Here is a 10,000-nt window from a genome sequence, read left to right as displayed (position 1 = left end):
TGTTTATTAAACAACAACGTTAGCCTAGCTTTGCACAAAGACTGTCTTTAAGATGAAACACATAAAATATGAATAAAGATGAGTGGGAACAATCTGAACATGTTTGTAGATAAGAATAATCTGATACATTACAAATTCAGCTTTTTATTTCAAAATAAACTTCATCAATAAAATCTGTGATTGTGTTTATGAGTTTATGATCTGGTTCATATTTAGCAGAAATAAAAGTAAAGTATTTTAACCTCTAAATAAAAGTTTAGCTCCACCCACCACAATTCAAGCCTCATGATTGGATGCTGCTGCCCCTCCCACATTGCTAGACAGGTCTTTTACTTGAACACCAAACAAATCTATTTATTTTAAAATGTGATCAACATTTGGTGATGCTAACGTTAGCACGATACCATGCTAACGTTAGCATCTTATAGCCACAATGCTAACGAAGCTAAAAACAACGAATACAAAGTTCAGCTCTCAGCAGATTCACTGAGCTTCTTCACATGTTTATGTGAGGAGGATTTTCAAAATAAGAGTTAAGTTGAAGAAAACCAATCTAGACTGGTTTGTTTGAAGTAGAAAGTTCTGGTCACATTAAAAATAAAACAATCAACAAACAGGAAGTGTTCAGGTGTGTTACAGATTACAGTGATGGCATTGGTGTGTACGAGGAGTTTGAATCCACACTGACTATATTCAAGTTTAACACACACACACACACACACACACACACACACACACACACACACACACACACACACACACACACACACACACACACACACACACACACACACACACACACACACACACACACACACACACACACACACACACACACACACTACTTATATTCTTGCAGCAGCTTCAGGATGGAGGGAAACATCTGTTCAGGAGCATCAAGACCCCAAATAAAGTCCAGATGATCCCAATGTTCAATGTTCTGATGGAAGACCAGGTTAGACACCTGAGAGACAGAGAGACAGAGAGAGAGACAGGTTGATGAATACATACCTGCAAACTTGTCACTTTTCGGTGAAATTCACCGTTTTGAATCAAAAATATGTCATCCACGTGAATCGTGTAGATCCGTAGAGTTTGGGGGGGGGGGAGGGGGGTCAACCGGCCAGCCAGTGTTTCTCAGATTGGAGTCAGACGAGGAGAAAAGGTGATGTTGTGATCTTCACAATAGAACATCTTTGACGTGTCGAGTCTTGGCCAATCAGCGTTCAGATGTGTACAGCGTCTTCATTTCACTCTGTTAAAGTTTAAGTTACGTTATGTTCCGTTACCGTTCACACTTGCTGGGTTAAGTTAACGTCCACTGCATGCAAAATTTTATCGACTGTTAACATTCGTCATTATCGCGATTTAGGAGGAAAAAACGTAACGTGATGAAACATGCAGCCCCCTCGTGTTCCGGCTCAGTTCACGCGGTCACTCATTAACGTTAAAATAAAATTCTCGGAGCATGCCCCCCCCCCCCCATCAACAGGGTTTCGGGCTTGTCACCTTTTTCACCTGTTATGAGTTTGCAGGTATGTGAATAAATTACTTGACTTTCTTCATTGTGACGGTAAAGAACCTCGTTAACCTCGTTGAGGACTGACCTGGGTGAGGAGGACCGCCACGTCTTTGGGGTCTGCCAGCGTATCGTGTCCCCCTGAGAACAGAGCGGTGGGAACCTTCATGTCATGGACCCGGTACTCAGGGGGAGTGGACTGAGGTGGGACAGACGGAGACATGAGACATAAAGTAAAGTAAACAGACACCTGAGTACTCTGATCCAGGTAGAGTCTCACCTGGTTGTAGTGCTTCATGTTTCCTGCAGCTCCAAAGTCAAAAGCACTCAGCTTCCCTCCATCAACCGCCTGAAAACAAGTTTAGGGTCCAGACAACGCATGATGTCAACGATGGTCCCCATAAGCACACATAGACAGAATTGTGTGTGTGTGTGTGTATGTGTTACCTGGGCCCAGTGGACCATGTTCTGGACTGAGGTCCCAGCAGGACAGTGTTCAGTGTAGACTGGGATCCGAGTCTGGAAACAAAGGACTCAGTCAGGCTGAAGATAACTCAAAGATCCTTCATATCAATAATCAATAATCAATGATCTGAAAACGTGTTATCAATAACGAACCTTGTTGAGGTTTTTCTCATCGAATCCACAAAGGACGAAGAAAAGGTTTCCACACAACTCACTGAGCAGCTGCTTCGCACACACATGTTCCGCAAACCACTCGATCATGTGACTCTGAGGCAGGAAGTCCCGCCTACCAAACAGGTCCTGACAGAGATCAAATTCCAATCAATCAATCAATCAATCAATCAATCAGTCAGTCAGTCAATAAATTAACCCGTCAGCGTCATTAATAAAAATGAATCAGGTCATGTGATAACTTGTAAACAGGTTTGTGATAATAGCTTGTTAACAGGTCATGTGATGATAGCTCGTTAACAGGTCATGTGATAATAGCTCGTTAACAGGTCATGGGATAACAGCTCGTTAACAGGTCATGTGATAATCGCTCGTTAACAGGTCATGTGATTGAAGCTCGTTAACAGGTTATGTGATTAAAGCTCGTTAACAGGTCATGGGATTAAAGCTCGTTAACAGGTCATGTGATTAAAGCTCGTTAACAGGTCATGGGATTAAAGCTCGTTAGCAGGGCATGTGATAATAACTCGTTACCCAGATAAGGAAGTCGGGCAGCACAGATAGTTTGGTCATGGCGCTGGTGGTGAAGCTAACGGTCGCTACAGGAGCCAAACCGATGAACAACTTGATCTTACTGGCCAGTTCCGCCAGCGTGGAGAGCGCTATGAATGCTGGGGGGAAAAGCCAGAGAGTTAAATTAATGTTAGTCTTTTTTTGTGTGTATGTTTGTGTGTATGTGTGTGTGTGTGTGTGTGTGTGTTACCTATGGTGGTTCCCTGAGAGTGTCCGATGTAGTAGATCTGGTCTTGACTCGTCACCTTCAGGATGTGGTTTACAGCAGCTGGTAGATCCTTCAGAGCCATCTCATCATAACTACACACACAATATATTATCCATATATATAATATAATAATACTTACACATAAACATCTGATCTTATAAACAGCTGACGTTACACAGGTGTTTGTACCTGAACCTCCAGAAGTCCTTCTGGTCCGGTCTGAGGGTCCGGTGCTTCCTGGACCAGGTGTTTCCTCGACTGTTTCCGATCCAGACGTCGTAGCCGGCGTCGGCGAGCACGAAGCCCAGACTGGAGTTTGGAAGGTTGGTGATCCAGTTGCTGCCTGCGGCCAGTAGACCGTGCTGGAGGAAGACCACCGGCCTCGGACCTCCAGACTCTCTAGACCCTTTAGACCCGCCACAGTAAAGGTTCAGTATGGGTTCTCAGAGGAGGACGCGTCCTCACAGAGACAGAAGACTAAAGTCTCACCTGCTGAGTGTTTGAGTCCGTGTGGGATCCTGTTGACGGTCAGGATGTAGTCGTCCTCCGTCAGAACCTCGTGTTCCTCTGCAGGGTAACCCCAATAACGGATGATCTCCGTCTGCACACACACACACACACACACACACACACACAATATTCTGCTGGTAGTTTAATCTTTAATATTACTTCATTTATTAATTGATTAATAATCTGAATCTGTGACGAAAGCTTTCAGATAAAAGTACAATAAGTACTCTGACATGGAGTAGAGGAGGAGTATAAAATACTCAGGTAAAGTACAAGTACACAACTTTAGTAAACGCAGTAAAACACAGCGAAGCACCAACGAAGAAGAGCGTCGTTTTATTCTTCGTTTGTTCACAGGGTACTTGAATTGTTTGTACTCACAATGTTCATGTGAACTTCAGGGTCCAGGTTCTGGTGTAGTTCATCAGAGCGCCTCAGGACAGACGGTCCGCTGTGGACGAGACCGGAGAGACCCAACACACACACACACACCACTACACACAGCATGGTCTGTCTCACACACACACACACACAGGGTTCATTATTGGAGACTTTATGATGCTGTAACTTCCCTCCCACTGAATCATGACTCAGCCGTTCTCCGGCTTTGGTCACATGGCTGATAACAATTTAAATGTAAAAGGGAAGTGACATCATCGGTCACATGCTGCTGAACCTCGAGCACGATGAACTCTGTCAGTCGACTTTCAGTCAGAACTCCTTTGAGAAAAGTTCACAGGAACGACAGCGTCTCTATTGACCATCAGGGACTCTGCTCTGTGCTCAGTCACAACTCACAGCTACACTCACAACTCGACTGGCTCAACTCTGATCTCTAAATCTGACTTAAACACAATCAAACTGTAGCTTTGTATTTGCTGTCTGATCCTCAACCCTGTTTGTTAAATCAGAGGTGAGATGGAAACCTTTGTTTTTTATGAAAGAAGTTTTGTTTTGTGTTTAAATGTGTTTTGAATAGAAGTCTCCTCTTTCTCCATCTCTTCCCTACAGTGTACAATGAAAAGCAGTGATCGTTCTCATGGAGTTTGTTGTGTTACGAGGTGAAGTTTAAAGCCGACTCGTTCACAAACGGTTTGTCTGCTGGACTTTGATCAGCTGGTATCAGCTCAGTGTGCTCCGTTTGTTCAGTGAGGTCTTCAGCTCAGCTGACTCTCTCTGAAGCTGCTCAACTTAAATATTTGTTTGGTAAATCGGGTGCAGCAGCTGTTCCAGATGCTGTGATGCAGAAACCCCTCTGGATGTAATGTGTGAATGTGAAGCTGTGACGAAGTGATGAAGTGATGAAGATCATGTGAGAATGAAAGGAGACTCTGTTTGTTTGAACATGGAGGAGTTAATGATGCAAAACGTGAAAATCAATTCAGATCACTTGACTGGTTTTGGTGATGTCACACCTGATGACCTCACACATAATAATAAACTGATGATGTAATAAACTGATATCATAATAAATTGATGTTATTATAAACTGATGTTGTAATAAACTGTAGTTATAATAAACTGATGTTGTAATAAACTGATTTTACTCTGTAATAACCTGTTCTAATAAACTGATTTTACTCTGTAATAACCTGTTATAATAAACTGATTGTACTCTGAAATAACTTGTTATAATAAACAGATTCTACTCTGTAAAACCTGTTATAATGAACAGATTTTACTCTGTAATAACCTGTTATAATGAACAGATTTTACTCTGTAATAACCTGTTATAATAAACAGATTGTATTCTGTAATAACCTGTTATAATAAACAGATTTTATTCTGTAATAACCTGTTATAATGAACAGATTTTACTCTGTAATAACCTGTTATAATAAACAGATTTTACTCTGTAATAACCTGTTATAATAAACAGATTTTACTCTGTAATAACCTGTTATAATAAACTGATTTTATGATGTTACTTCCAGTTTGTCGGTTTTTCAGAGCTCCTTTCGCTAAAAACATTAATAACTGTTTAATTTAAAATAAAAACATGAAGTGAATCTTCAGTTCACATTAACAGAGTTCACTGCGACGTAATAACACGTTAATAACACATTAATGAAGGACTGATCACTCACTGGTCTGCAGCTCTCTGATGATCTTTAAACTTTATGATCAGCTGTGTTGCTTTTTTCTTTGGTGGAAGAGAACGGCGGTGACGTCAGAGGGCGTACCTCTCTGTGATTGGTCGAATAAAGGACCGAGTTATCATTACCTGTTTGTTCTCTGATCGGATCAAAGTGTTCTCTGCTCGACTTTAACTCTGTGAACGAATCAACTCAAACCGGAAACAGATAATAACAAACAGAGACCGGAAACAGAAACCTGGAGAGACCGGAAACGATGGGGAGGAAAAAACAAGCTGCAGATATCAGCGGATTTGGTCTAAAAACTTAAACTTCAAAAAGTAAATAAAGAAGAGAAAACACAACAATATAACAAAGTTCTGCATAAACTGAATACAAACGGACACGTTTTCTTATTTTCAGGATTCAAGTCAAGTTTCACCTCGAGTCAGACTCACCTTCAGAATAAAAGCAAGTGTCACAGGATTAAACATTTAAATTCTAAACTGAAATCAAAACTAAATATTTTTGAGTGAAAGTACGAAGTACGACCTCACGTGAAGCTTCCGTATAATGAACACCTATTTCATTACGTTCATCTTTTGTAAAACAGTTTCTTCTTAACTTATTTGGAGGCGGAAAGACATTTATTATGAAAGTATCAGTCGGAAGTCCGGTGTTTATTCCGGTTAGCTTTACTTCCGTGTGAACCGGGATAGTTTTTGTTGGTCCGTCGTTTCATAACGAAGGGGGCGTGTCTAACTTCTGCTGCTCTGGACCCAAAGACAAACCGGAGTAGACCCGTTACAACTCGGTTTATAGTCCCGTGCTAGAGTTAGTCCGGCTCCGGTTCTGTGCTAAAACATGTCCCGGGTTCTGATCGTGGGAGCGGGGCTGACAGGCAGCTTGTGCGCATGTCTGCTGAAGAGAGAGATGCAGAGTAAAGTTCAGATAGTGGTGTGGGACAAAGCGAGAGGTTCCGGTGAGTTCATAAATATAACGATTTAACTATCCCGGTTAACGGCCGCACCGCGTCACACCGGAGCACGTGACTGAACACGGGTTCGGTATCAACAGGTTCCGGTTTTTAATTCGGCTTCTAAACGATCCACATTTAAATTTAAGAGATCGGAGATGAGAGCGACAACGTCTGTTCTACTTCTATGTTCTATGTCTTCTAGCTGCATTCAGAAATCTTATATTTAATCTTCCAGAGACTCAGTTACACTGCAACACAAAGTCACAGACTCTGATCTATAAAGTTCAGTTAATCTATAAAGTTCAGTTAACTGTCTGTCTGTCTGTCTCTCTCTCAGGCGGCAGGATGTCCACCAGTCGTCCTCCGGACTCTTCGTCTCACTCAGCTGATCTTGGAGCTCAGTACATCACGGCCACGTCTTCCTACGCTCAGTCTCACCACAGGTACCACACTCACCTTTACAGCTCTATGTTCACTTTATATCTCCAGAATCAATCAGGCTGCTGTCTGCAGGTTTTATTCAGAGCTGCTGTCTGCAGGTTTTACTCAGAGCTGCTGTCTGCAGGTTTTACTCAGAGCTGCTGTCTGCAGGCGTCCTTCAGCCTCTCGACTCTCTGGTTGAAGGACTGAAGCACAAAGACGGCAACAAGGACTACATGACGCCACTGGGCATGTGCAGTGTGGTCAAACACTTCCTGTCCGAGTCAGGTACATACCTACATGTGTTGTCTGTCTTAGTGTCCGTCTGTCTCTCTGACCGTCTCTCTCTGTCTATCTTCTCTGACCATCTGTCAGGAGCCGATTTGTTCTTCGAGCGCCATGTGACCGGTTTGTACCGCCGCGGTGCATCATGGGAGGTCCAGAGGAAGGCGGGAGGCGGCGAGATGTTTGATGCCGTCGTCCTGACGATGCCGGCTCCTCAGATCCTGCAGCTGCAGGGAGACGTTGGACACAGTGAGACACATTTGGTCTTCTACGTCTCTGTGAGGCAACGTGTGCTCAGTAGAGATGAAACATCATGTTGTGGAGAAGATGATGTAAGAGGTCAAAATGTTTGTTTTGGAAGAGGGAAACAAAACGCCGGCCTCGAGTCACTACAAGACTCGTTAAGACCTCGATAAGTCCAACGAGAACCTGGAAGCAGATAAAAACCGGAGAGAAACTGGATGTAAAGAAAGCTCAAAGCACAACAAACCTTTACAACCTCTCACACTCAAACATGTAACAGACGACATCAGTTTAGTCCCTGAAGGTTCAGGTCTTCAGGGTTCAGGTCTTCAGGCTTTAGGGTTCAGGGCTGCTGGCTTTAGGGTTCAGGGCTTTAGGGTTCAGGTCTTCAGGCTTTAGGGTTCAGGTTTTAGGGTTCAGGTCTGCAGGGTTTAGGGTTCAGGTCTTCAGGCTTTAGGGTTCAGATCTTAGGGTTCAGGGCTGCAGGCTTTAGGGTTCAGGGCTGCTGGCTTTAGGGTTCAGGGCTGCTGGCTTTAGGGTTCGGGGCTTTAGGGTTCAGGTCTGCACGCTTCAGGTCTGCAGGCTTTAGGGTTCAGGTCTTCAGGCTTTAGGGTTCAGATCTGCACGCTTCAGGTCTTCAGGCTTTAGGGTTCAGGTCTGCACGCTTCAGGTCTTCAGGCTTTAGGGTTCAGGTCTTCAGGCTTTAGGGTTCAGGTCTGCACGCTTCAGGTCTTCAGGCTTTAGGGTTCAGGTCTTAGGGTTCAGGTCTGCAGGCTTTAGGGTTCAGGTCTGCAGGCTTTAGGGTTCAGGTATGCAGGCTTTAGGGGGACTCTGGTTCTGGTCCTGTTAAGAAATCTAAACATTTGTTTGTCACTTTATTGAAGATTATTTTGAATCTTTGGGGCACTTTCAGTGTTATTTCATCATTTCCTGTTAGTACAAAGCAGATGTTCTTGTACAATAACCGCAGTACAAGTACATTATTAGTACTACATTATAAGTAGTTAGTACACATTGAACTGTAGTGATACAGTTCGACCACATGAGGGCAGCAGCTGCTCTGAGGATGAAACAGATAGAAACGTTATTCATCTCCAGGGGGACTTAGTTTGTAGCAGCAGCAAGTTAGAGTAAAATAAAATATAAAATATGACGTATGGAAATGCACAATATATACAGCACAATAAAATAACAGAGCAGATATTCAATTTGAATAAATAGAATAATAAAAAATGCACAGTATATACAATGAATAGAGTGGTATTAAATTAACTAGGTAACTAGGTAAACTAAACAAACTAAACAGCAGAGCAAGGATCACCAACAACAAGCAGCAACCGTGTAGCGGTGTGTAGTCATGTGAAGGACGATCTGTCCAGAGGTGATTTATTATAAAGTCTTACTGCAGGAATGTTCTCCTGTATCCGTCCTGTGACAGCGGAGCTGGATCAGTCTGTTGGAGAAAGTGCTCCTCTGTCCCTGCAGTAGGTGGTGGAGAGGGTGGTCCGGGTTATCCAATATGGATAATAGTTTCTTCAGTGTTCTTCAGTGTCCTCCTCTCCACCACCTCTACCAGTCTTGTTTGCAGTCAATGATGGAGCCGGCCTTCTTAACTAGTTTGTTCAGTCTGTTGGTGTCTCCGGCTCCAATGCTGCTCCCCCAGCAGACTACAGAAGTACAGTGCACTGACCACAACAGACTGGTAGAACATCTCCAACATCTTGCTGCACACGTTGAAGTATCGAAGTTTCCTCAAGAAATAGAGTCGACTCATCCCCTTCTTGTACACAGCGTTGATGTTGGTCTTCCAGTTCAGTCTGCTGTCGATGGAGACCCCCAGGTACTTGTACTCCTCCACCATGTCCACATCCTCTCCCAGAACTCTCAGCGGTTGTGGAGCCGTCGTCTTCCTCCTGAAGTCGACCACCATCTCTCTGGTCTTGGCCACGTTCAGACGCAGGTGATTTCTACCGGCCCACTCCACAAAGTCATCCACTACTGCCCTGTACTCCTGATCCCGTCCGTCCCTTATACACCCGACCACTGCAGAGTCATCAGAGAACTTCTGCAGATGGCATGACACAGAGTTGTACTGGAAGTCAGTGGTGTACAAGGTGAACAGGAAGGGAGACAGAACAGTTCCCTGTGGAGCTCCAGTATCACTGACCACCCCATCAGACAGCACACGGCCCAGTCGGACAAACTGTGGTCTGCCCGTGAGGTAGTCAGTGATCCAGGAGACAGTGGACGCGTTAACCCCCACCACCCGCAGCTTCTCACTCAGCAGCAGTGGTTGGATGGTGTTGAATGCACTGGAGAAATCAAAGAAAGTGATTCTCACAGAGCAACCGGATCCGTCCAGGTGCGACTGAGCTCGTTGCAGCAGGTAGATGATGGCGTCGTCCACCCCCACATGAGGCTGGTATGCAAATCCAGCTGCTGTGATGTCACAATGACTTATAAACCCCGATACTGATTTATTGTGATTAGTTATTGATTATGTTGATCACTGATATTAATGTGAGCGAGTTATTGATCATGTAAACTATGTT

The 10,000-nt window shown here is 43.8% G+C and overlaps 3 protein-coding genes across 6 annotated transcripts in view; 2 read left to right on the top strand and 1 right to left on the bottom strand.

Moving 5' to 3' along the window:
- ankrd22 (ankyrin repeat domain 22) overlaps positions 1 to 185 on the top strand; it is a 4,594-nt gene extending 4,409 nt beyond the window's left edge. For all 3 annotated transcript variants that reach the window (XM_076078310.1, XM_076078308.1, XM_076078307.1), the window contains one exon: positions 1 to 185. This exon is cut by the window's left edge and continues 258 nt beyond it. The gene's annotated coding sequence lies outside the window, so the exon portion shown is untranslated.
- The window catches only part of lipf (lipase, gastric), a 6,039-nt gene extending 87 nt beyond the window's left edge, over positions 1 to 5,952 (bottom strand). The window contains exons 1-11 of one of the 2 annotated variants that reach the window (XM_076078304.1): positions 5,534 to 5,947; positions 3,828 to 3,956; positions 3,426 to 3,537; positions 3,126 to 3,342; positions 2,919 to 3,028; positions 2,690 to 2,826; positions 2,138 to 2,284; positions 1,967 to 2,038; positions 1,800 to 1,868; positions 1,608 to 1,718; positions 1 to 964 (exon numbers count right to left, since the gene is read on the bottom strand). The exon at positions 1 to 964 is cut by the window's left edge and continues 87 nt beyond it. In XM_076078304.1, the coding sequence (XP_075934419.1) occupies positions 842 to 964; positions 1,608 to 1,718; positions 1,800 to 1,868; positions 1,967 to 2,038; positions 2,138 to 2,284; positions 2,690 to 2,826; positions 2,919 to 3,028; positions 3,126 to 3,342; positions 3,426 to 3,537; positions 3,828 to 3,953 (1,224 nt within the window). In that variant the 5' untranslated portion in view covers positions 3,954 to 3,956; positions 5,534 to 5,947 and the 3' untranslated portion in view covers positions 1 to 841. Of the gene's footprint in view, positions 965 to 1,019; positions 1,256 to 1,607; positions 1,719 to 1,799; positions 1,869 to 1,966; positions 2,039 to 2,137; positions 2,285 to 2,689; positions 2,827 to 2,918; positions 3,029 to 3,125; positions 3,343 to 3,425; positions 3,538 to 3,827; positions 3,957 to 5,533 lie in introns of those variants that run through there. The other variant, XM_076078305.1, reaches the window with a different exon arrangement.
- A 317-nt stretch (positions 5,953 to 6,269) lies between these two features.
- The window catches only part of rnls (renalase, FAD-dependent amine oxidase), a 5,827-nt gene continuing 2,096 nt past the window's right edge, over positions 6,270 to 10,000 (top strand). Inside the window, exons 1-4 of the mRNA XM_076078306.1 lie at positions 6,270 to 6,503; positions 6,838 to 6,943; positions 7,066 to 7,208; positions 7,296 to 7,454. Of these exons, the coding sequence (XP_075934421.1) occupies positions 6,386 to 6,503; positions 6,838 to 6,943; positions 7,066 to 7,208; positions 7,296 to 7,454 (526 nt within the window). The 5' untranslated portion in view covers positions 6,270 to 6,385. The remainder of the gene's footprint in view (positions 6,504 to 6,837; positions 6,944 to 7,065; positions 7,209 to 7,295; positions 7,455 to 10,000) is intronic.

The sequence above is a fragment of the Anarhichas minor genome, unplaced genomic scaffold (genome assembly GCF_050575085.1).
Source record: "Anarhichas minor isolate MPS153535 unplaced genomic scaffold, ASM5057508v1 ptg000065l, whole genome shotgun sequence".
NCBI lineage: Eukaryota > Metazoa > Chordata > Actinopteri > Perciformes > Anarhichadidae > Anarhichas > Anarhichas minor.
The sequence above is the reverse complement of the archived record's forward strand: the minus strand, read 5'-3'. Positions and strand labels throughout refer to the sequence as shown.